The sequence below is a fragment of the Ceratina calcarata genome, unplaced genomic scaffold (genome assembly GCF_001652005.2).
Source record: "Ceratina calcarata isolate Rehan_Ccalc_2016 unplaced genomic scaffold, ASM165200v1 scaffold436.2, whole genome shotgun sequence".
In the NCBI taxonomy this organism is placed as follows: Eukaryota; Metazoa; Arthropoda; class Insecta; order Hymenoptera; family Apidae; genus Ceratina; species Ceratina calcarata.
In genome coordinates, this window is record NW_017167384.1 from 834,961 (window position 1) to 860,774 (window position 25,814).

The 25,814-nt window shown below is 39.3% G+C and overlaps 3 protein-coding genes across 4 annotated transcripts; all 3 read right to left on the reverse strand.

Annotated features, from left to right (window-relative positions):
- Window positions 1-2,389: 2,389 nt before the first annotated feature.
- LOC108627073 (glucocorticoid-induced transcript 1 protein) lies at window positions 2,390-9,295 on the reverse strand. Of its 2 annotated transcripts, XM_018028119.2 has the most exons (9): window positions 7,345-9,295; window positions 6,273-6,430; window positions 6,075-6,172; window positions 5,859-6,001; window positions 5,611-5,777; window positions 5,397-5,526; window positions 5,123-5,203; window positions 4,427-4,562; window positions 2,390-4,281 (listed from the first exon to the last, which is right to left on the reverse strand). In XM_018028119.2, the coding sequence occupies exons 1-9, from the start codon at window positions 7,583-7,585 to the stop codon at window positions 4,101-4,103; spliced, it is 1,335 nt and encodes a 444-aa protein (XP_017883608.1). In that variant the 5' UTR covers window positions 7,586-9,295; the 3' UTR covers window positions 2,390-4,100. The 2 variants fall into 2 exon arrangements, with proteins under 2 accessions (XP_017883608.1, XP_026671038.1); XM_026815237.1 differs by lacking the exon at window positions 5,123-5,203.
- A 1,575-nt stretch (window positions 9,296-10,870) lies between these two features.
- On the reverse strand, window positions 10,871-19,188 carry LOC108626999 (tripartite motif-containing protein 2). Its single transcript, XM_018027998.2, has 15 exons — window positions 19,080-19,188; window positions 18,862-19,021; window positions 18,537-18,786; window positions 18,285-18,422; window positions 17,815-17,948; window positions 13,475-13,640; window positions 13,240-13,413; window positions 12,967-13,170; window positions 12,647-12,895; window positions 12,390-12,576; window positions 11,830-12,266; window positions 11,564-11,746; window positions 11,379-11,486; window positions 11,184-11,313; window positions 10,871-11,115 (listed from the first exon to the last, which is right to left on the reverse strand). The coding sequence occupies exons 1-15, from the start codon at window positions 19,180-19,182 to the stop codon at window positions 10,877-10,879; spliced, it is 2,862 nt and encodes a 953-aa protein (XP_017883487.2). The 5' UTR covers window positions 19,183-19,188; the 3' UTR covers window positions 10,871-10,876.
- A 1,925-nt stretch (window positions 19,189-21,113) lies between these two features.
- Window positions 21,114-25,622, reverse strand: PolI (DNA polymerase iota). The gene is made up of 3 exons (XM_018028004.2): window positions 25,251-25,622; window positions 24,921-25,090; window positions 21,114-24,840 (listed from the first exon to the last, which is right to left on the reverse strand). Exon 3 carries the CDS (start codon window positions 24,752-24,754, stop codon window positions 23,057-23,059), a length of 1,698 nt encoding a protein of 565 aa, XP_017883493.1. The 5' UTR covers window positions 24,755-24,840; window positions 24,921-25,090; window positions 25,251-25,622; the 3' UTR covers window positions 21,114-23,056.
- Window positions 25,623-25,814: the final 192 nt, after the last annotated feature.

Genomic DNA, 25,814 nt, shown 5'->3' on the forward strand with positions numbered 1-25,814 from the left:
TCGCTTAAAGAGTATTTTTATTCCGTAGAAAATATATAAGTTTCATTTTTATACATTACAACGTGTTCCGTGTATTAAAGAGAGTTCCTCAGAATTGAAGCGAAAGCAGACGAAAACAATAAATCATACAATACTGATACGCGGTACTTCTTACACCAAAAGAAAAGACAAAACGGTACTCTAAAACTGTCTATCGATCACCACTAATTTTTGCATTTAAAGAGATGCGTGTAATCGTCTGATTCTCCCAATTATTTTCAATGAACGTACGTTTACTCAAAGACGACGGGAAACAATTTAAAAGTAAGATAATAGATTTAAAAATGTTGCTAACAGTAGAAAGTAGAGTAAACAACGTATTTACTATGATTTTGACAATTGCATTGTGCCGTTCGGAAAAAGGATTCTAATCTCAGTTGACTATGGACAGCTCGTATTTATGGTAATTTCTTTTATACACTTCTTCTTTTCCTTTTTTTTTCTTTTCTTAAAAAGTTCGCATTGATCCACAAGTTTTTTTTTCATTTCCTCTTATTCATTTTCTTTTCATTCAACGAACTTTTGCGAGATGCACGAAAAGTACAGAAATCCTCTTCGTTGGGCCTTAGTCACTACGTTCCGTACAAAGGTCGTTTTTCATCGTTTAAACGGTTTTAAATTATTTATTTACATTCACTATCTCTCTCTCTCTCTTTCACTCTCACTTTTTCGCTCTCGTTCTCTCTTTGCCTCTCTCTCTTCGCTAACTAATTTTGATTTAGCCCTAGGACAGACTAGAAGAGTTGACAATAGATTCTTATCAGTGAAAATTGTTATTATTGATTTCGTGTATCATTGCGAACCTAATATTGAATATTACATCGCAAGATACTCCTGTTTATCGTAAAAAGAATCATGCATCAGTAAAATTGTGTGTTACATTATATAACTGAACGATTAAATATAAACAATTGCCACAATTATGTATTTGAAAATATGAAATTTACGTCGATTAAACAACGTTTCGAGATAAAACGACATTAAAAGAGTAATAAATATATTTTCGATATTTATTAAAAATCCGTTCAATCCGTACGAAATGTATAAAACTTTGTTGCATCTTACGAGTTGCGAGATTGTTTCTTTTTTTTCTTGTCTGGACAGTCCTAGGGATAAATAAATTCATAATTGACATAATCATTTTGCCATTCTGAAGCCTGCTCAGATTTTTAGATATGTAAAGAGAATGTACCGAACAGTAGTCACTTAAGGGTTTTGTCTTTTCGTTCTTTTTTCTTCTTTGTCTTTAAGTTAACGAATTAAAAGAGTACCTATATTGTTTTACACAGGTAACCGGAGAAATTTGAGCCTAATTTTTAACTTTAAATTTAGGTATCATTTTATCCAAATAACAAGTAATCTTTAGTTTAGCAGTCTTTACACACGCATTCCTCTTCTCTTCTTCTTCATCATTTTCATGTACGAAACCGACAACAAAAGCTAACGATAATGCCAACACATTATGCAAGTACACGAAGATTAAAAAGTGTAGCCTCGCGAGTGTGTAGTCGAAAAATAATAAGGCTAGCTCTTCTTCTCTAAAGTAATTTTATCATCCTCTTCTTATTTAGTAAAAGTACGAAACCTTTTTATTCACTATGATTAATACAATGTGTTCTTCCTATTTAAGTTAAAACATTTTTCCGTTTCTCTCCTCCGTTTTAAGTGAAAATACGTATGCATGTATGTCAACGACAGACGAGAGATAAAATTTATTTTTATCCAGTTTTCCTGTTCTTATTCAGAGTTCACAAAAATTCACGGTATCCTTACAGCGAAACGGGGGGAGGGTGATAAGAGTCGTTTTTAGGTCCGCGGCGAAAATAAATGAAACGGATATCCCTCTTAAGCTAAGTGGATCAGCGGATTAGTCCTTCGTTTGTATTGTATACTCGTTTAACTAGCCAGTGCATTTTCTTTTTTTCTTTCTTTTTCTTTTCTTATTAATATCCTGACTCTCTCTCGTTAACCTTCCTGTCTATTTAGCACACTTTGCCGCACGCAATTCTAAGGCATGAACTTCTAGTGAGCTGGATAAAAGAGAGCATAGACCAGTGTGCCAGGTACTTTATGTGTTAACATTTCTCTTCTTTTTCCCCTTCGTCTCCACTGTCGTAGCTAGATATTATAATATTAGAAAGTATAGTACTGTTGTATTTTTTTTTAAAAAACTGTTCTTCCCTACTCTCTCGATCTTGTTATTTTCATTTGAAGATTCCTTATTCCTCAGACTGTTAACTATAAAATCGTTTGCAAAAACACGTTTCTGTGTAAGTATTAAAAAGCAAAAAATAAATTGAACTTCTTGAGTGGCTATATCTGCGTATTACTAAACAATAAATTAACCCANTTTTTATATATAGAGTGAGTAGTTTGTTTATACAAAGGTATTTATTTTTTTGCGAGAGTATTAATTTGATATTGCTTTGATTATTGTAAAACCATTTAACATAAGAAAACGAATGACAAAGAAAGAAACAAATGAGGATTAGCGTAAATTCAACTAACGAAACTTTCGTAGTATCCCAAATACTTGTCAAGTATTTTATACAATATACGGGTAGTACGATAATAGTATTCAATGTTATTCGTGGATGGCTTAATCAGGATTCTGATATTACAACACACGCATACGCGGTTCGTTTGTACAGATCATGGATCGTAAATTACTACTTCTTGTTTTAAATTACGACCCGCACTTATACGAAACCCTACACGCACACCCGTACCGTGCCAAGTTGTCCAGCCATTCTCGTACGAACTTCTGACACTACATCGGCCACAGCACAACATTTCGTCGTTTATTAACTTCGATCAATGTTTCAATTCTAGCCTTCGCTCGCCATTAGTTTTTCACGTTACTTATTACACTTCCTCCTTCATTCCTATCATACATCCGTCTCAACCTGTTATCGCATGCTGTATCGGTTGTACATATTCAGATAATAGTAATAATAGAGAACTAATGAGACGCAAATAAAACAGAAAAATGTTGTAGCCCTATGGTAATGGGATTATCAAATAGCAAAGTATACGTGTTGCGATATTAACTTAAGTTTCATAAGTTGACGTATGACACTGAACACTATAGTATAATTGAACGAAGTGTTTCTTATCGCCTAAGGGGAATTGCTATAAAAATGAGAAGCTACGCGAGAGTGCACGTTCGTACACCTAATACAAAATATACTATCGTGAAACGATTCACTCCTTTATCTTACATACGCGAGCTTAAAAAACGAGGAGAGACAAAAAGAAAATAGTAAAGAATGTATGCATATACGTAATTCTAAGAGAACGTAACTCTTAAAAGAAATAATGTACCATAGGGATACACTATTTTCGAGCTCCTCCCGTAATAGTCTCAGCGTAGAATAATACAAAACGGTAGAAAAGATTCTAGTGTTCCTTCTTTATGCAATCGAATCATTCGAGTAATAAATTTCAAACGAAAAAACATGATAATAGGTGCACCGATGGGGGTACCGATGTACCAGGCACACGTACCCAATTATGTAGTTATAATTTTGCCCTTTTGCCAACAATCAAATTTAATACTCTGCGACGTTTCTGAATATTTATCCCTGTATACAAAACTAAAGTCGTTTAGCACGTTTTAGCACTAAATTTAGAATACACAATTTTATTAGTCTTTCTCCCTGTAGAACACAACGTTCATTCCTAAATGTCGTCAACTTCTTTCCTTTAGTTATCACAAATTATTGTTCCTCGTATTCGTTTATTGTTTGAAACGTTTATCGGAGCTCGGATGCTTTCAATATTTTTCGTATGTCGCGTTCGTATCAATGCAATCGTAACTACCATTTTTTTAGTTACACGTCCACGGTGTGCGAACGCCCGGACCGCCGCACTGGAGAAACAGGTTGCATTTTGCCTTTTTTTTCGTCTCGGTAACTTTTCTTTGTATACGCTTTTCATATCAAAGTAAACCACTTTCTACCCATCGAGGTCGTTAAAAAAAAATATATATATATATATGTATATATGTACCAATCGGGTGTGTTCGTGAACGTTCCGTTCCGTGAGATGAAAGAGCAGGACTATGGATTTGGAGGAGGTGTGGTTGGTGTCGTATGCGAAGAGGGTGACGCGCTGGCAACCATCGCTGGACTGGCTGGCTGTTGTAATGGCAGGAACGCTGATCCCAAGCTAGGTTTTAACTGGAATGCTACACACGGCTTCGAGCAATAGTCTAGTTTGCTCAAGTCTATCATGGGTCGCCTGTACAAACATACAAACAAACGCGATTCTTTCAATAACATTTCACGTTATGTTTAACACCGTCGAATCGAGTTTGACTCTACTCCTTTTCTAATTAGATCTGAACGAAATTCATGCATTCACTATAATAATGTTTGATAATTACCTGGCATCCTCTACGAATTTAAGATTGACTTTCTCACAGCCATCGGGCGGTTCTCTCGCAAGGAACCTGTTAATGTGAGGAGAGGTGCCGAGACGTCCTTCTCTATCTTGTTCAGGGGTCGAACCGCGACTTCCACCTTTAAGATAAATTCGAACATCGAGATTCGTGACGATGAAGTAATCGCTGCGCGCGAGAATTAGTTACGTCAAATGGAAAGCTCATGCTCTCAACGACCTGAACTATTTAATGTAATGTACGTATGTATGAATCAATTTATCGATCGACAAATAAATACATGGGCGACAGCTTCCAATCCATTTTTAATAATGATAGACTTGAAAGTATGTACTATACTATTTTTTCCTGTTTGATAATAATTTAAAAATGCATGCAACTTTTATTCGTGTACATTCGATTATTTTACGAAAACAAATCACGCTCCTTTTTCAATTGTATCATACTTGGAGACCAATTTGCTATAGAATATCTATAATAAAAAAAAAATGCATGCACATATGTATTTCCAACGTGAAATGTTCATAAACGCAGTACAGATAAACATATAACATTCCATTATCTATGGCCAAGGATATTGCAAAAAAAACAAATAAAAAGAATAACAAAGATGAATGCGTTGAATTGAAAGGGATACCATGAAGGAAATGAAAAAGAGCGTTTCCGGAAATATGTGCCAACCTTGTAAGAGATCGCTAGGCGGACGGGAGGCATCCATAAGACCAGGAATCAGCGGAGACTCAGAGTTCCTAGATGGAGGGCCTGTCTCAACAGGCACACACCATAGTTAGTCTGTTATTTATAGTGTTACCAGTAACGAGAAATAGTACACGAATATACAATATTGCAACGAGAATGGAAATTTATTTAACATTTCTGTATATCCTTTAAAGACAATAACATCTGCTTCGTACGTCTAATTATCAAACAATGTCGTGGCGAAAGTAAAACTCACCTGAAGAATAAGAACTGGAGGGAAGGTCGGTAGCTGGTGTCTGAGTGTTTACGCTGCGAGTTGCCCTCAGTAGGTCTGCTAATGGTGCACGATGTCCTTCTGGTGTAATTTGTTCGCGATACCGCGGATACTGCAATCAGACAGTTAAACGTTTGTTTAAACGAAAATCGTTTTGTACTCAAGTCTAAAGATGATCAATCAACGCTCTACATACTCTGTCTTCTACTGGATGATCAGGATCGCTAGGATTCGTCGTGGATTTCAGAACCAATCCTTCAATCTCTTGATTCAGTCCTTCAATAGAAGAACGCATCGGAGGCCTCATCGGTTTCACGGGAATATTCATTGGACTCGCCTTTGTACCCAAACTGAATTGATTGTCTGTAATCGTGATAACAAAATTGACGTATGATAAAAAAAGATTCGTTATAGGGATGAACAGTCGTTCGTAAATCGACTTACGTATAGACGTTTGTGAGGCAATACTGGGTAAAACGGTGTGATCTGCGGGAAAGGCTGGAGGTGGTCCACCTGGCATTAGATTCAAACCAAATGCTGCTGTCCGCTCTCTACTGCTGGTACCTTCTTTGTTTGAACGCTGCAACCTGTATTAAACCTTCTAATATCACAGCAGTATTTCTTTTAAAAAATAAATTAGTTGCAATGACGCATACGTACCGATGCCTGAAATATTTTTCCAATTTTTCATCGGTAGTGGTTTGCTCTGTAGGATGACGGGTGTGCAATTTTCTCGGCTCGTTAGACCATTCTTCCGTCTACAATAAAACAGTTTTATAGATTTACAAATAGGACGATGGAGAACGACGTTATCGTAGGAACTAAACAATCATGTATAGAACGTCCGTTTAATCATACCTGTGTAGATTTATCAACCAAGAGAAGGGAATGAATGTAATGCGAATCACGAGGCCATTGTCCTTTCAGATAGATCGTGTCTAACGACGCTGTCCTCCGAATATTTTGGTTTCCGCTTAAACTTTCACTGCATCTTCCGCTTAATGTTTTTGATTTTGCTGTTTGTAACAAAAAGTCCAAATGAACATTGTATAAAATTGCCTGTGCATTGGCAACGAATTAAAAGGACGTGTGTAGTGTAAACGTGAGCCAGAACCGGACTATGTAGAATATGTATTCGGTTACTGGATAAAACGAACGAAAGTAGAAGTGAGAACCCATAATTAAATTAATAGGTGACAAGATTTTATTGTGGAACCGATCTAAGACTATCTATTCGGTTACCGATTATCAATTTGAGCAATTATGCAAGGGAGAATTTAAAATCAAATATACATTAACGACGATGCAATATAAGTTAGTGGAGGACATAGACAAAACATTGATCATTGCTTAATCCACTAATACACTCATTAACATAATGATAAATGCATCATTTAAATTGACAAGTATTTCATTACGTGCTTAATTATATTAACGAATTTACAACGTACAACGTTCAGAAACAGATACAAATTGACATACACATAACATCTTTGTCAGTTAATGTTTCGAACCTATCACAACTACAACTATTTGAGATGATTTAATACCTGTCAGAGAGATATCTGTTAGGTACCGTTTGATCTGTACGACGCGAAAATTTTCACAACCAGCTATAATTGGTAACGAAATAAGAAAACTCAAAGTACAAACAAGAAGAGACAAGGTAGGACCTAATACGTAATCGAGGATTTCTAAGGAGCAAAAAGGGGTGTGTGTGTGTGGGAAAAGGTAAAGTGACAGACGTAACAAAGAAGTGTAGCGAAAGATAACAGTGTACACGATATAGTAAGAGTAAGTGTACGCGATCACGTAAAGAGGGAGAGAGAAAGAAGGGGAGTATGAGAGAGAGAGACAGGCAGGGAGAGAGCGAGAGAGAGAGCAGTGAGCGTAAATACGTTGTATGTAGCATGGGTACGTACGTACGTACCTTTGTAAGAGAGGGAACCAGGGCTTCGTTGCCCCGAGGAAGAGGTCTCCGGCGAGATGCGCGCCCGCCACGCGCTCGCGTTCGTCGGCGATACCGTCGGGCTGTTGCTGTTGCTCTTCCTAAGGCTGCTACCCTGCCGGCCTTGCCTTAACAGCGAGCTGACGGGCAGAGTCGCACGCATCGGGCCTTGCTTCGACGTCGAGCATGGCGAGGATTTTCGCATTCTCTGCGAACCCGACATTTTGTCATATAGGCGCGGGTGGCACTCGGGCCCTCGATACCCCCGCTGCGTCGTTCCGTACACTGTTGTTATTCACTGTCGAAGACGGGGCGCCGCCGCGGGCACCGTTTCAGGGCACGAGGGCCTCCTCCGAGGCACCCGCGACAAAGTCGCACACACGCGGCGACGGCAGCGGCAGCGGTGGTGGTGGTGGTGGTGGTGGTAGTGATCGTAGTGACGAAGATGGTGGTGGTAGTAGTGGTGGTGGTGGAGGTAGCGGTGCCGACAGGACACACAGATTTTCGTGATCGTTTTCTAGGACGCTCGCGTTCCTGGCGGCGGACGAGATCTCATCGACGACGGCGGCGGCAGCGGCGGTGACGAAGAGGACAACGGCAATAACGGTGGCACGGCAAATTCACCAACGAGTTCGACGACGGGTACGGTGGTAGCGGAGGCGCGACGACAATGCCCTACGCGTCTTGTCATTTGCAATGTTCTGCTGCTGCTGCTGCTGCTGCCTCGGCACGCACGTCACGTGATCGTCCGTCCCGGATGGTCATTGGTGCAACGATGGCCCGTACTACGCTCACCCGTGGGGGCCGCGTTCCATTCACTAACACCGTAGCACCGTACCTAGCGTCCTATCACCCTCTCACTCTTACCTTATCCGACTCTCTCTGGTCTCCTCGCGCTTGTGCACTGCCACTGCCACTCGATCGAGTACTTTCCCGATTCCTTCGACGTTCCGTGAAGAATATTCCGCCTCCTCGATGCTCGCTTTTCTCTCAGGAACCTCGGCCGACGATCCTCGACGTGGGCCACGCCAATCGTTCCGAAATCGCTTTGATCGGCTCTGGATCGGAGGGATGTTTTGATCTACGATGTACGCGTACGACGTGCACGACTCTCTGGCTTATGTACACACCTGCACACGACACACGTACAGAAGTCCAGTATGTAGCGTCTTACGTTTCCACGTTATGTACGTAATGGAGGAGCACAAGCCGCTTGAATAACGTGTGTGAATAAGTTTTCGTGTACGAGGGCACGTACTAGCACAGGCGTAGCGTAGTATACCCCCATACCCATACCCCAGCTTACGTTTTTCAACGGCGCGTGCACAGTGCACGCTACGTTCATTCGATACGATACTCTCGCTCGCGCGCCGCGCCGAGAGAAATCTCGAGCAATCGCTCAAATTTACTACTATCGAACCGCGATGGCTGTATTACCCGCCAACTTTATTCCCTCGTAATGGACGCTACCCAGTTTTTATGAACGATACATAAAAATCGTTGTTTCGATCGGTTTTATAACGTTATTCGTATATAAACGAAATTATCCGATGCTATTCCCGTTCTTTATCAGATTTATACGTGAAACACCGCTTACGATATGCATTTAATATATCTGCACGAAGAACGTGAGTAAACGATACACGAAATTATCTTTTCGATTTTTAACAATCTGGGATAAAGAATGTTTTTATTGAATCATGTATATAAGCTCGTATATTTATTTACAATATATTGTACATTACGTTGTGTATTATTACATTTTTCAAAATGTTACTAATATTGATAACATATGACTAGATTAAATAATATCAGAATCGAAACACGTTGAGACATCAGTCGAAAACTTTTAATTAATACGTTAATAAATGCATAAAATGAAAAGTATACGTGTCCGGGCTTTTTCAATTGAAAATGAAAGCGAAGCTTGCAGGCTGATTTTACGTAAATCGTTGATATTAAATAATAATGTGTAGATAACTTGAAAGAAAAAGGCACAAAATGATTAACTCGGTACTACATATAAGCACATTGGATTAAACTCACTGTAATTAAACGTTAGGCGTTAAGTCACTCGTCATATGTTTTCAGCTTAATTAAAATAAACATTAAAAATATTTATATTATACGTGCGTTGTTCGCATGGAAATTTGTTTAATAAAGGCACTGCCATGCTTTTTACGAAAAATGTTAACGACACGCTTACGATTAAGATGTTTGTAAGTAACGTTAAATCATTCCGCAAAGTATAATAGTTAGTTTACAAGGAATGCTGTACATCGGTTCCAAAAATAATTCTTTTCAAATCATCATAGTTTCCTTATCGTTTGCTGGGAAATCGCTTTTCCTGTTAAGTAGTCACAGTTTAATCGTATTATCCCGTTTAATCGTGAAATGATAAAAAACAAACGAGAACGAATATCTGGTACACTCTGCGCTAATTGTGAATACTTGATCTTAACGAAATACATATTAATTATGGAATACTGTAAAAAGCACAATAATATAATAATAAAAAAATTGACAAGCGCGAAAATATTTGTGTGGTACAACGACAACAGTTTGTTTTTCGATCACTAAAAACGATTGAACACAACATCGACGTTATATTCTAATTCCTTACATTTATTACTTTTCATTTAACTTGACGCTAATTACTAAACCCGCTGCCTCGGAGTGATTAAGTAATTGTAGTCAATCTTTTACTGACTCGGACAGTCTTAAACTTATTAGTAAAGAATAGAAATACTGAAATAATAATAAGTTTTAAGCTTCGGTATCCCTTCTACAATCTCTCTGTTCTATCGTTCAACCTCTTCCCTAATAGGTAAAAATTCGAAGCAATGTTTATAATGCCATAAATTATACGAAACAAAGTTAAATACGTGGGAGATTCTGTTTTAAGAAGTTCTAGTAGCCTAGTTATTAGGTCTTGCAAACAAGCGGAACTTTATCATTCAGCGTTTAAATTATTTTATCATAAATAGAATTTCTTATTTGTATATGAATTGTAAGAATCTATCTATCGTTACATTTATACACGTATGTACGCTTCTATGAACTGTGAGGACTTTTATGATTAAAAATATCAGACTATGGCAGTGTAAAATACGTGATTACTGTATATTTAAACGTCCGTTAAGCACTAAGAAATAAAAAAAGATAAACGATCACATCTATCGGTTTCAGTAAAAAAAAATTAATAAACAAATGTAATGACACGAAACAGTACACATCACGATATGCTAGTCGAGTCTGTTTTATATTAGGAAAACGAGCTACGTCGCGTCGCAGTTCGTAACATAGATAACAAAAAAAATAATTTTGATTTAACGACAAGTTTGCGCAACTTCAAAGAGAGAGAATGAATGAAAGGCTTGTGAAATGTTGTTTAGATAAAACAAATAATTTAAGTTATGTATCATTAAATACATATTTGGTATACGTCTATCTATATACGTGAATCATTTCACTTGGATATACGAGAAATTTGATATTCGAAACTCAGTTAGTTTTACCAGTATCTATATTTTTTTATACAATCATTTCCCAAGTCTACAACTACTAAGTGATTGTCAGGTAATACTGCGATACGTGAAGGACGTCGTAGTTTCGAACTATACGAATCGATCTCAGTTAATATATTACCTCCTCCTAATTTCAGAACTTGGATTATGCTGCGACCTTTCTCGGTACGACTACCAAGTATCCTGCCCTCCGAATCAACGGCCAAACCTCCGTAAGTACCTTTCCCTGAAACAGTTAATTATGTGCCACGCGTTCACCGATTAAGGAACGATTGGAAGAACTTCGAACCTTACCTTTGCCTTCGGCATAAATTTCTTCGGAAAAATCTCCTTTAGCAGAAAATACTTGAATGCGACTATCAGCGACTATGATTTCACCGTTGGGTCCGACGGTCACGGAAGTAATTTGTTTGAACGTTCCCACCTGATAATAATTAATATTTAAAAATACAGTGATTAATTCCGAATGAAAAATAACTATTAACTGACCTGGAAGAGAATTTTACCATCGGAATCGAATACGAAAACGCAACTCTGACCATTATCTGCGACAAGTATGTGACCATAACTCCGATCCACCGAGACATCGATCGGTGCCTGAAGAGCGAAATTCCAAATATGTAGTTGTTTATGTACAAAAAAGAATCTCGAGTCTCTATACAAGTAATACTAACTTTGAACGCATTGTGGGAGAAAGATTTAATAGTATCGCCCAGAGTACTTAGTTCCGTAACTTTTCGCGTTCTCCAATTGACGACGACGAGACCTTGTTGCGAGACACTGATACCTGTACAACTGCGACCGTCGAGACCCTCGTTAGTTATGTGCCTTTGAAACTCCAGATCACAGTTGAGCACCTGAAAGAATAACGTTCATCTACAACAGAGCTTAAATATTCGATGATCCATCATCTTGACACAGTTTATAATTCGATACATACTTTTATCCGCGAGTTCCCAGTATCCAAAATATAAATCATGCTGTCATCATCAATGGCGACTGCCACCGGTTGATGGAACTCATCCTTCCCGTGGCCTTGTTTCCCATATATTTTTACCGGTTCGTTATGTTCGGTCGCGTCGAAGAATAAAGGATAATCTTTGATAGGCCTCTCGAAGACTGATATCTTTAGAACATAGCGACTCGCGGATGGTGGTCGAAACAGTACTTCGTATGTACCGTTCTCCAGATCAATTACTTCAGCTTCGATGTTAGAACTTTGGTTCTCGGGGTGAATGCTATCTGCTAAAGTTAGTTCTGCGGTAATAAGATCGCCTCCAACGTTTCTAGGGTGCCCGTGATAGTCGACAGTCTCTACTATCACAGAAGCCTGTAGTCGAACTATGGCAGGGTCCTTCAACCGGGCTCTGCACAGACCTATCGCAAATTACGTATCGTTACAACAAACAATGCCCTATCTTCTTACACTTGGTATTTGAACCGTATAAAGCAATAACGTTTGAAGCAGGTACTTTACTGTATTATCAATCCTCAGGGTACCTGGCAATGTTGTACTAGAACGTACTCTTCCTAAGTTATTAAGTGCTTCCTCTAACTGAGAAAGAGCATTATTATGATTAAATTCGAATGTAATAAAGGCGTTTTCTTTAGGTTCGCTAAGTGCCGATGCCGCGTCGAGTTGATCGGATAAACTACCGATTCTTTGTGTGATGTTTCGTACTTCGACCTGCGATAAAGATTACATACATTCTTCTGTAACGAGTACATATAGGACGCGTAAATCAAGTAAATCATACCTGATATTGTAAACCTTCGCACTCTTGTTGTACTTTATTCTTCTCAGCTTCTATAAGAGCGTGTTGCTCCTCTAACACGTGTTTCTTATCTCTCGCGGCAGCCGCAACGGCCTCTTGCAGTTCCGTCCGTCTCCTTTCTATCTTCGCAATGATATCTGCAAATTCATTATCCACAGCGCTCAGACATCTTTCTGTGGAAGCTTCCAAACGCTGTAACTCCGTAGTCACAGAGTCTTGGGCTTGGGTCAACTGAAAGGATTTTAATTTTAAATATGACGAAGATCGAATAAATGTAAAAAACGGTGAGATCAGAATGTCACCTTAGATATGCATTCATTAGCTTTGTAGAGTAAAATCTCTGACATCCTTTTTATCGCTATACTAAACGGTATGATGGTGTGTTCGGTACAACCTGGCGACGTTCCTGCATGATTACCACCGGTGCATACTGTACAAAATACTGTGTCGCATGTCTCACAAAATAGCAACTCTTGATTTATGTGAACTGAACATTTCGGAATGACCTGTAATCAAAAATAATATTGTATAACGCGATGAATTAATTCAGTAAACGTGAATCTTTCGTTTCGCACCTCTCGTCTTTGTCTGGACATAAGATCGAGCAGTTGATTCACGAGGAAACTAGGTGGTAAGGCAGGAACTCCACCGCGAGGAATTGTTATTAACTCTCTGCAAATGGGACATCGAAAGGCACCAGTCTCGCGAGTCTGAGACGCGGCAATTCTTGTTAGACAGTGCAGACATACCTGCACATGCGAATGAACAAATAAGTAACGTTGAACAAAGACGAACAATTCATGTACTTGCCGTATGTGAACATGGTAACAATTTAGGGGTGTGCTCTCCGCCGTCGTAAACGCAAAGACACGTGCCGCACGTTAAAAAACTCTCGTTAAAATCCTCATAGTTTATACTGACTGTCTCCACGAGCATAGAGCTCATGCTAACCATCCTCTCCCCTAGCCGAGTCCTAGAAGAGGTAAAACAATTTATTTTGCACTCTGTCAAGAAGTCTCAGGTAGAACTCCAATATTCTAATATTAAAGTAACAGTATTGTTAAAGACAAATTAATACATATTAATTTACCAATAATTTTTTATGTTGTGCATAACAGCTTTAAGAGAACAGGCAAGTCAGAAAATATAGAAGAGAAGAATCATTTGAATTCAATTGTTATAACGAGGTGTTTTATTTCTCTTACAAATTCGTACGAATTCATACACAGTGTCGTAAAATAATTGTTAACAGTTACAAGTATTTTGACATTCGCAAGCAGAGGTTTTTGGCAATGCGAAACAGCTAGGCGTTCCCAAATATCGACCATATCGAGGCGTGTTATTTATAAATAACTATTTGTTGAATAATAAACTCACTGTATAGCTAAACGCAGTGCCTCCATAATGGAGTTAGCCCTGTCGTCGCTTTCAAAAATGTACACATCCGTTACATTGCACGCGTTTCAGCGGGTTGTTTGCGGCCGTGCACGCTTTTCGCTTGCACACAACTTTTCATTAACAAACGAAGTGGACGGGCAGCACGGAGTGCGAATGACAAGTTCATTGAACGCTCATAAAGTTAATTTAATCCAGTAAAGGGATTCACAGCGGTTCGTAAGTAAAAATGAAACTATATCTACGTGGACGATTCTTAAGGAAAATTGTTTGACGCGTTCTAAATTGCAAATGACATGCACGTTCGCGCAAAACGTTGTTGATAACGAACGCGACGCATCTTTTTTGTGATCCTCGTCACAGGCCACCGACGTATATATGTGCAAAGCATATGCCGATGGGAACTCTTTGTCTATCTTCCTTCCGAATATACCTATTGTCCCCTGTTGCTACGGCGGATCGTTCTACCCCGAAGAGGCTGGTAAACACAATTTTTGACGCGTTATCACGATCGGACACGACCGATTCTTATCTAACTCCTCTAAGCTCGTCACTACTTCAATTTTTTCGAATGTTTACGGACCCCGAACATCGTTGTTTGGCCTAGGCAGATATGCATATCTACTGTAAGTCACTATCACTTGTGTGTCATTCGAATCGCCTCCGGACGGTAGCAATAACGAGATCGAAATTCGTTGTTTCTCTGTCGTCGCATTTTTCCAAAACAAATACGGACACAGGAGCGAAGACGATCGCATCAGCTGCGGAGCGCAGCGACTCACGTTTTACAGCTGCGCACGTTCTCGACAACATCCACGATCCAGTGGATCCACAGCCGGCACCACTACCAGGGACGAATTTATAGATAACTCTATGCGGGTGCCTGCAGCTACGATCCGCCGAGATCTCTTACCTTCGTCTTCCTCAGAAAATTAGATAATGATCTTTTAATGGACTGCTTGATAGCAATAATGTCGTGAAACGTTTACAAGCTTCGTTTGAAATAAACAACGATTCATTATTAAAACGAGCGATTAGATAAGCGCACTTCTAAGTAGGACAATATCGCATGAATAGCAAACTGAGTTGAACGTATGTATTTAGCCTAAGAAGTTCCGCATACTTCATTTGTTGATATCCTAATTTGACAAGAACGCGTTGAAAGATTGCCCGCAAAATAAATACGTCCCTGAGTATTGGCGTTTACCGGGAGAGCGAGAAAGGAGGAGCATAGGAGAAAGGGACGATTTAAAGAAAGAGAGATACACGTGTCTGCTCCAGAGGGTTAGGAGACGCCGAGCAACGGTGGTACAAAGACGGAGAAATGCTTGGTATGCTGGTGCCAAGTATAAAAGCCACGCACACAGCGAATCGGGATTGTCTACTGCGCAGTCGTCTGTTAAAAGGTGTAGCGCCTTTATGTGTGCGAGTATACGCTTCGCTTGCTTATGTGTATTATATGCACTTGCCGCGGCCAGCCCCTCGGACAGCTGTGCGTTTTCTATAGTCACGAATTTCATGTTTTCATAAACTCTACCTATATGCGTGGCGTTACGTTCATCTCACGAATCGAGGAGTCAAAGAACAATACACACCGCTCGAAATTAGCCAGGGACAATATAACAGAAGTGCACTCGTGTTTCGAGTAGCCCCTTCAATTAAATAACTCCGAAGCGGTGTTAGAAGAAAAGTAAGGAAGTCCTGCATATTCTTTCTAGATATCTTCTGAACTTGCATTATTATTCCACACGTCCACTTGTTTCGAATCTACTTTTTCAAGTTTCCAGTCACGTATAAGATTAGGAACCTCGATACGGTTGAATTTACATTACGCGGACAGAAATCAGAATTTCATTCCATCGTATAAGTTTAAAAAAAGTTCGTCGTATGTACTTACATGAATGGACAGCAGCTCATGAAGCTTCCTTTGATAAATTCAGACGATAACTTATTTTTATACAAGCGATGTATCGGCGCGGTATGTATATTATTTATGGCGGCGTCCCAAGGATCTCACAGAGCCGTGATACGCACGCTAACGAAGCACCATGATACAGCGATTTGACCACAGCTAGGACGTCTTCGAGTACCACTGCGTTTACTTTCGAATATCGAGCTCTCGACTTCTTATCACAAACAGGCTTTTTGGAACGTAGGAAAAGAAGATGAGTACTATTTGAAATCGACAATACGCGAGGCGCGTCGACGAATTGTTATTGGATAATCGTTGTTGTCGCACGTCGCGTACGTAAACAATGGCACTGTCCGAAAGTGCAACCCCGATACATGTCACGAACCGAAACCGTATTAGTGTCGTATCGCTCGCACGGTGATACACGTTTATCAGTGCGTTAACCCTCGTAGATTTGAATATTTCAACCGCGGTCGCATTGTTCCGTACGAATTTTATCTTTCAACACGCTTTAGCACTCGCGATGCTTATCGTGTTACGACGAAAACAACGAGAACGATGTTCTCGCATGAACGCGCCACTCTTTAACGCAATCCCCCGTGTTCAGTTTCCATCACCGCTCGTATTTCTCTGGTGCAGCGAGCTACTAGGATGACATTGTTCCGAAAGACGTGGGAGAAGGATGGCGATATCGATTTCAGAACGACGCTAAGCTGCAGCAGGTGGCACGACCACCATGTCTCTCCTCTTTCTAGACACAATTCCCGTTTTCTCGACGCGAACACCCCGAGAAGTCCGCGAGAACACGAGAAACGGGGGATGAAAACACACCCTCGAAACTGTCCTTGCCTGACAGCGTCTGCGCATCGTGATCTAGGTCACACGTAACGTCAACCAAGCTATATGTGTTTTCTTTATTCCTATATCCATATCCTGCCCAATTAGGATTTTCGTTCAATCGCAGAAAATATTCGTGAATTATCGTATTCGTTTATCCTTTAAATACTCGATATTCCATTAAAATTAGAACTTTATAATTCGAAATTTATAATTTTCTGGGCGTTTAAGGTTTACGTAGACAAGTTATGTTACAAGGACATGTATACTGCCGAGTGCAGCATCCTTGTTGCTCCTGGAATGATTTTCGATGCACACATAATACAGGCATGCGCTACTGGATTCAGGTCATTCGACACTTGACCGAAATCAAGACTGAATACTTTTTCCAATCTCTCTATCAAGGATATGCGTACCCTTCCTTGCTTCTACAGTCTCCAGGTATACGACGGAAATAAGTTAATATAACTTCTAATTACTGGACAGTTTCGTTTTAACTGTGTTTACCACGGATCATATTTTTTCCTACCTAATTCCACGCGTTAGACACGCATGACATTAATTCGTTCATGGGAGACGTAAAATTAGTGTCACCTCAAACGGTATTTGCATAAGCGTAGGATGTGTCGCGGATCGCAGATAATTCGCATAAATTGCTTTTGCACACGTGAAATTTGAAAATGGACGTAGATGCCATATACATATACAGAACCACAGCGTAGTTTGCATCTGAATTTCAGATGCAGAAATAAAATGAAAAATTCCGTGAACTGCGAATGTTTTGTAAATATGGAAAAGCAATTTGTTCAGTTATTAACTCCGGGCACGTTCGTTTAGACTACGATTCTAATACAATTCTGACGTAGGTGAAGAACAATTGATCAACGTCTAGTTTAATTAATGAAATAGTCATTTATTTATACAGTCAAAGGTATACATAATCAGTGAGATTCGTTTGATCGCAGTCCAGATAGGAAATCAACCGTTACTTCATCTCTTATTTTCTATGTGATCTTTGATCCAATCGATATAACTGTAGACGCGAGTGAAGACGTCCGGCCGACCTCTCGCGCACGGTATTCCCCAGGAAACGATGCCGATCTGCGCGTTGTCGGCAACCAGAGGACCACCAGAGTCGCCCTATCGAAAGGAAATCAATTAACGTAAAGCGTTCCTAGTAATAATTGAAGCATTTGCGATATCGGTCGATCAATTGATTATTCGACGATTGAGGAAAGCTAATACAGGGGTTCGAATCTCGCGTGCTTATCGTTAGTGCGATTCTTTCCGAACTAGGTGAGTGGAGCTGAATGGTGCTCGCTGTTATGCTCTCGTCGACACCGGTTTCGCAACATAAAAAATAAGCAAAAAGAAGAAGGCGCCGCTTTCGTCGATGGATCCTTTAAGCCTTGAAAGGGCCCACTTCTCGAATACACGGGCGGGCACTCGACTAGACGTGATAGAGACTGCACTTACGTGACAAGCGCCTTCACCCCTCTTGTTAAGCGTGCAGATATTGTCGTTGGTAATGCGATAGCTGGCGTTTAAACATTGTTTTTGATCGATCACGCTCAGCTGGATGTGATTCAGCTCGTTCGGCGTTTGTCCCGGATACTTTCATCATTTTTCATACGATTAACAAGCGATTGCAATTCACGTGAAAGAAAAAGAAAAACGGACAGATTAATTAATCATCGAGATGAATTGCGAGTGTTGGGAGATGCTCACGCTGGTCGTTCCCCAACCCGATAACACAGCAGGATAGTCCACTTTGCTGAAGTTCTCGTTAGGCAGCCCGATGGGCTGCACCTTGTCTCCAAAGACGATGTCCTTATCCAGCTTGATCAAACCAATATCGTTTCTGATCAATGCGGAACTGTATTTCGGATGGCTAATTACTTTCTCAGACTGGTACATATCGCCACTCTTGTCCAAAGTGTTCGTGCCTAACACTACAGTTATACCTGAATCATTGAAACTGGAACCACAGACCTCGGCTATTAGTATTGAAATGAAGATGTTTTATGCGGTGAAAATTTGATGACTATCAAACCTTTGTAAGCAATGAGCAGCTGTCAGTATCCATCTTTCGTTTAACACCGATCCTCCGCAGAAATGACGGTTCTTATAGCGAAGAGAAGCTTGATAGGGATACTGTCCGTCCTCTGCTGCGGTACCTCCCACGATTTTCGGAATTTCGTTTATACTCGCAGCTATGTGAAATAATTCAAGTGTACTCGCAATACAATAATAATGTAATAATTCACTTACCTGACGCTTGAAGTATCGCAGCAGCAGCGAAAACGCAGAGTAGTAACAACATTTTTAACTCAGTTTCTTGCGACGAGCGAAATGGACACGAGCAATTTGACATAGAAGAAGCAATTCGATGCGTATTTATACCAGCACAGTATGACTGTTAATGACCGTGGGATAATACACCTGGCCGGTATTTAAATTTAGGTCAGACATTATTTACGAAAAGGGGTTCGTCTGGATGTATCTCACGTGCGCTTTGATAATGCCTAAGAAAATAAGAGGTATAAGAGGAAAACTACGTAGCTATCGTAAATTACCAACTCTGTTCGAAGAACGTTTATCTCTCAATGAGGCTTTTCTGGCCGTGGCCCACTAAAAACTAATCACAATTCGTTATACCAATAATTTTTATCATTCCTCTAGTTTGTCTCAATGTCGTTCGCTTTAATTGCATATATATTTTCTAATAGAGCATAATTAGTATTCGTTTGCCCCAGAAAACATGCCTCCTTACTCTTTTAAGAACTGAAATGATTCGGCGGTGTTAGAAATGATCTGGAGGTATTGAAAGAATTAAAAAACGTGTTGCTGCACAAAAGAATTTCAGTTTGTGCCGTTCATTTGAGTCGACCAATTCGCGTATCTTCATTGATCAATGACTCAAGGGGTCTTTATTAAGCAAGAGATCGCGCAGGACAATTTAAAAAGGCATAAAGCTGCACAATTTATTCCATTATGACATGACTCACCCTGATTATGTTCCATTCAGCGGCGGTGGCTGGGTGATTGGCCTCATTCAAATTGTATGCTAGTGGCAAGGGTCTAATTCTGTTCGTCGTACACGAACGCATGAATTAAATTCGTATCGCTCTTGTCATTATAGAGTATAAAAAATTATTACTTTTTTATACGATATGGAAAAATATTCATACACGATTATGGGAAGAGTATGTTGGATGAATGGAATAAGGATATTTAAAAATAAACATTATATGTACAACTTGAACTTCCTTTATTGAAATGAATGGGAGGAAATATGAACCGTCGTTGTGTACAAAATAAAAAAGAAGTTATCTTTTACTCTTCGAATACTGTCAAACGCAATTATCCGAGCAGTGTCAGCTGTGTGTCGCACTTTATTTCAATTAATCGGAACATCGACGGGCGTACTTATACGGACCGCTCATATTCCTCGTGGCGTATAAAATATTCATATACATACTTACGTATCTCACAACCAGAAGTTATAATAATAAGAGTACTTTAGTTAGAACTGTATACCGCTTCTCCCGTACGAGTGAACAAATAATAAAAAAAAGCTTGCTGATAAATAATCCTTCGTTTTCTCGTTATCCAATAGCTATGAATATTTCTATATACGTTTATAAATTATCCGTACCCTCGTATGTATAATCGTTTACAAAAGCTATTGTTACAGTATCACTTGCCACGCATACTATTCGTTGAACCGCGTGTGTATTCAATATTTATAACAATATTAATATTTATAACATGGATCGTTGATTGATTTCCTCATTTCATTTGACGGTGATATTCACCTTGTACCATACCGAACCGATAAAACTGTATGATTGTCCAGTCCAATAATTCTGGATATAATTACGTTATAATATATTATAAACTATATGTGATTTACCGTGCTCCTTACCAATTGGGATGGTAAGGCCGATTGAGTATTTTCTGTGCACCGTGTATTTTTTTTTGTTTATCGCAACACTCGTTACACGTAGAATAACAGCGACAATGATAAAAATATATAAACATCGTTTCTTATTTCTCTGTTTAAAGCATACAATGATAATTTAAACGCTAGATACATAATACGTGTACAAAATCAAATGCCAGCACCCCGTTTAACTTTAATTAAAAGATAAACTTGTTTCGCCGACGAGATACCAAAATAAAAATGATGAAACGAATTAGAAATACAATGGACACGAAATATTGGAAAAATATTCATACACGATTATGGGAAGAGTATGTTGGATGAATGGAATAAGGATATTTAAAAATAAACATTATATGTACAACTTGAACTTCCTTTATTGAAATGAATGGGAGGAAATATGAACCGTCGTTGTGTACAAAATAAAAAAGAAGTTATCTTTTACTCTTCGAATACTGTCAAACGCAATTATCCGAGCAGTGTCAGCTGTGTGTCGCACTTTATTTCAATTAATCGGAACATCGACGGGCGTACTTATACGGACCGCTCATATTCCTCGTGGCGTATAAAATATTCATATACATACTTACGTATCTCACAACCAGAAGTTATAATAATAAGAGTACTTTAGTTAGAACTGTATACCGCTTCTCCCGTACGAGTGAACAAATAATAAAAAAAAGCTTGCTGATAAATAATCCTTCGTTTTCTCGTTATCCAATAGCTATGAATATTTCTATATACGTTTATAAATTATCCGTACCCTCGTATGTATAATCGTTTACAAAAGCTATTGTTACAGTATCACTTGCCACGCATACTATTCGTTGAACCGCGTGTGTATTCAATATTTATAACAATATTAATATTTATAACATGGATCGTTGATTGATTTCCTCATTTCATTTGACGGTGATATTCACCTTGTACCATACCGAACCGATAAAACTGTATGATTGTCCAGTCCAATAATTCTGGATATAATTACGTTATAATATATTATAAACTATATGTGATTTACCGTGCTCCTTACCAATTGGGATGGTAAGGCCGATTGAGTATTTTCTGTGCACCGTGTATTTTTTTTTGTTTATCGCAACACTCGTTACACGTAGAATAACAGCGACAATGATAAAAATATATAAACATCGTTTCTTATTTCTCTGTTTAAAGCATACAATGATAATTTAAACGCTAGATACATAATACGTGTACAAAATCAAATGCCAGCACCCCGTTTAACTTTAATTAAAAGATAAACTTGTTTCGCCGACGAGATACCAAAATAAAAATGATGAAACGAATTAGAAATACAATGGACACGAAATATTATTTATTTAATCTTAAATATATTAACCTTTTGCACTCCGCTGTCCCCTTTGAGGGGCATTAAAATTTATTAGTGATTCCGGGGAATCAACTTATTCCAGCGCAATTCTTTGAAAAAATGTATGGTTATCTAAAGTTTTCTAATGAAATGGTACAGGAAATCAAATCAAAATATGGTACGATTACTAAGTTATTTAAAAAAAATATTAGCTGGTTTTACGTCGAAAGAGAACGTGAGAAGTGCGCTCGCGACGTTCTAAGCGCTTGTCAACGCCACTTGAAAAGAGCGATAAGGATAGTTCGTGGAAGAAAGGATGGTATGCAAGCATATCTTGCACTGTATGTTGAGATTTATAAATATAAATAATCAAGTCCAAAACTGGAGGAGAAGATTTTCAAAGCTGAACTCATTTAGAATTGAAGCGTCCAGCGTTACAGATAGATCTCTGCTCTAATAAGTGAGAAAATCTGAAGTGATATTCTTTTAGTAAATATCATTTTGTGAGTTAGTAATAACAATTAGAAATTTCCAATCGTTTCATTATAATAACTTATTTGGTTCCAAAGCTATATTATATATTATGAGGGATCGTAAGTGCGCATTTTTGCGAGAAAGTGGCGCCGATTAGCTGGTAGATAACGTCCGGGATGGTTCGGAGTGCAAAGAGTTAAGCGCGCAACGGAAAACGGGGATCAATTAACGAACAAACAACCTTTTTTATGCTTAACGATGTGACCAAAGTTACGTGTCGACGCTCGTTCAATATAAAATGCTAAGAAATATGTGTGTGCGTGTGTATGTGTGTGTGTGTGTGTACAGAAGAAGTTTAATACCGAAATATCGCAAAGGTAATTTAAAACATTCAGTAACTTAAATTCTTAATATCACATGGTGCTGCCATCCAATATTGTAATCGCTGTGTGTACAGAACGATGGCTATAGTACGGTCTAGGTCTAGGCCACAGAACTCGGTCACTTATTGGCTATAAAGTATTTAAGTATATTATTCGGTTTTGGTTTACTGGTCGTTGGCCAAGGGCGGGTTACTTCTCTTTGTATGTCAATGGGGAGAGACTTGAGAACCGCCGCGTCGATCTTCGGCGACAGCTGCATCGGTGACGAGGGACTCAGTCGTAGATCGGCCATTTCATTGCTTGGCGATTCTCTGCGCCCGCTCAACCACACTTCCAGCCGGGTCTTCTTCGGGAGAGGTTCTATCTCGTTCAGTACATCGTCGTCGCCGCTCTGATTGCTGGCACCTATTGACTTGGAGATCGGTGAGGAGGTGGTGCTCATAGCGGAACCATCATTGCTGTCTTGGTTCACGCTCATCGGTGACCCGTGATTCGCCTCGGGAATACCTTCCTCGGAGCTTATATCTAAGACGGACTGAACGGCGACTTGTTTTCGCAGGAAAGACGTGATGCTGTTCTTTCCAGAGGACTTCTCTTCGAATTTCGTGAACGCGACGCCTAATAGCGTCAAGTGGAATGGTTTTGAAACGTCGACGGTACGATGGAACAGTTTCATCGCCAGTGCTAACATTTTCGCGTGATCGTAAACGGCGGATTTCGATGAAGGCAACAGATGTTTAGGTAGAGCGCATTGCCGAGTCTCCCTCTTACCCGTAGACGGTTTATTGAAGTCATGTTTTCTGACCGTCAATCTCATCGCAACGGGAATTCTTCCATCTTCCATAGCTAATTCTGTTAGCCTTCTTAACAGCACTCCCAGTCTGGATTCTACTTCGGCTACCAGAGAAACGCTCTTGAACCCGTCCTCTAAACCGATAGACTGCCTCTTCCCCGTCGGTTTCACGACGGTTTCGTCAATGCCTTCGGCGTTGTCTTTCAATTTTCTCGCCAGATCAACGCCGATCTTTGCTTCCAATGTTTCCAAAGGAGTCTTCCGTAAATCGTCCACCGTTTTTATATTGTTAGACACTAATAACTGCGTGGTCTTTTGTCCGACTCCTGGTATTTTAGATACCGATCCTATTTCAGATAATAGCATGGGCGCGCTGCACGGGAATACCAGCGTTTGTTGATTCGGTTTGTGTAACGACCCGACTAATTTCGCCAACAGCTTGTTATGCGCTATTCCAGCACTGCACGTTACGCGCAATTCCTTATAAACTCGTTCCCTTATCTCTGCCGCGATCTTTGACGCTGTGATTAATCGCGCGTGGCAACCGCATGGACATTCTTCTTCGGATTGACCGAACACTTCGCCGACCGGAGTCTCGTCTTCCATTGAAATGCTCATGTTCACTTCGGATTCATTTCCGGAATTCATATATTTCTGTACAATCGACGTTACGTCTATAAAGTTATCGTCGAAACCCAACCGTTCGACCAGGGGAGTAAACTGATGTAATATTTCTAATATTTTGGTAGAGAATTGTCGGTAATTGGTTAAGTCCTCGCCGTTGACCAGGGCCAGCCCTGGGCACAAACGTAAAGCTTCCTGTACTGGCATACATTTTTTAATTCCGTATTCCCGTGCCAAATAATTGCTCGTCACTACTATGTTCTTCTGTTGCACTCCTAACGGTTTGCCTTCCAATTCCGGATGTCTCAGCATCTCCACTTGGGCATAAAAGCAGTCGACATCTATGTGAATTATAGTCCTTGGATGTCTTATAATAGACTCAAATTCAGTGGAATCCATCGAGGTCAATTTATAAATAATGCTCTCTATATATTATACATAGAATCTTTATCTCGTACGTGTCGTATTTATTGACATACTATAATCTGTAATAATAATAATAATACTANCTACTAATATTATAAAAAAATGGTAATGAAGTTACTTGTGGAAGAAATACAATTACCTTCTGGGAAGTTAGGTTAAAAATTTTTTCTTAAATGCACGTCTTAATTTTTCTCAATGACATTAATAAAGTATATGTCTTCTCGTCAACAGACAGTAGCACAAAATTTGTATAAATTCTGAATGAGTAGTTGCGTTTACTTGTCGATATGTTTAACATCAGACACACATCTGAAATATATCAATAGTTTATCGTGTATGCAGTCTTGGAATAGTACGAAGATATAACTGTTATTTTTAATTTCAAGCAGATTCATTCGACGAATGGTCGTTAAATCATTTTAATTTGATTGTTTATCGTAAGTTTATTCAGATCGCATAGTAAGGTTACCATTGTGTATGTTTCACTTGGAAATATGTAGTGCCCAATAACCAAGTAGAACAGTATTAGACTCCGTTTACGTTTTTATTCTTCAGAAATCCGTTAGGATGTATCAGATAGGCATGAAAATCGTGGCCATAGGTATTATTAAAAACACGAATAGTTTCACTTGGTGAAATCAGCGCTCAATTATTTTGTGTAAATCTCATCGAGGAAATACGGTCGGTATTTCTTTAGGATCGACGCGAACGAGATCTCGCCTTCGTGGCACGAAAACAAAATGATCGTAAAAACTAAATAAGAAACTTGTTTACAAACTGTACTACGACTAATTTATTTTCCACATGGTAGCCATGTTTTTGAATTGTCATAGATATAAATGTGTAATATATGTGTAATATGTACGCGGTTTCATCGCTAGGAAGTATGACTCATTTTCATGAGACCTACGGTCGCTGCTGCTGCGGTCGCAGTTGCAGACGTTCCAGGAATTCTTCATCGATATGTATAGATAAAATCTGTCCTGTAAACTGCATTCTGTCTAGTAAAACGTATTATTTTACTAGGCGTAGA

Coding starts and splice junctions, on each gene's coding strand:
- LOC108627073 (XM_018028119.2), bottom strand. CDS start 7,585: ATGTCGGGTTCGCAGAGAATGCGAAAATCCTCGCCATGCTCGACGTCG. Junction 5,527..5,610: donor ATCATCCAGTAGAAGACAGA/GTATGTAGAGCG, acceptor GTCTGATTGCAG/TATCCGCGGTATCGCGAACA. Junction 5,204..5,396: donor CTCCAGTTCTTATTCTTCAG/GTGAGTTTTACT, acceptor CTGTTGAGACAG/GCCCTCCATCTAGGAACTCT.
- LOC108626999 (XM_018027998.2), bottom strand. CDS start 19,182: ATGTCAAATTGCTCGTGTCCATTTCGCTCGTCGCAAGAAACTGAGTTA. Junction 11,487..11,563: donor TCTCCCACAATGCGTTCAAA/GTTAGTATTACT, acceptor TTCGCTCTTCAG/GCACCGATCGATGTCTCGGT. Junction 11,116..11,183: donor AATTTATGCCGAAGGCAAAG/GTAAGGTTCGAA, acceptor TAACTGTTTCAG/GGAAAGGTACTTACGGAGGT.
- PolI (XM_018028004.2), bottom strand. CDS start 24,754: ATGGATTCCACTGAATTTGAGTCTATTATAAGACATCCAAGGACTATA.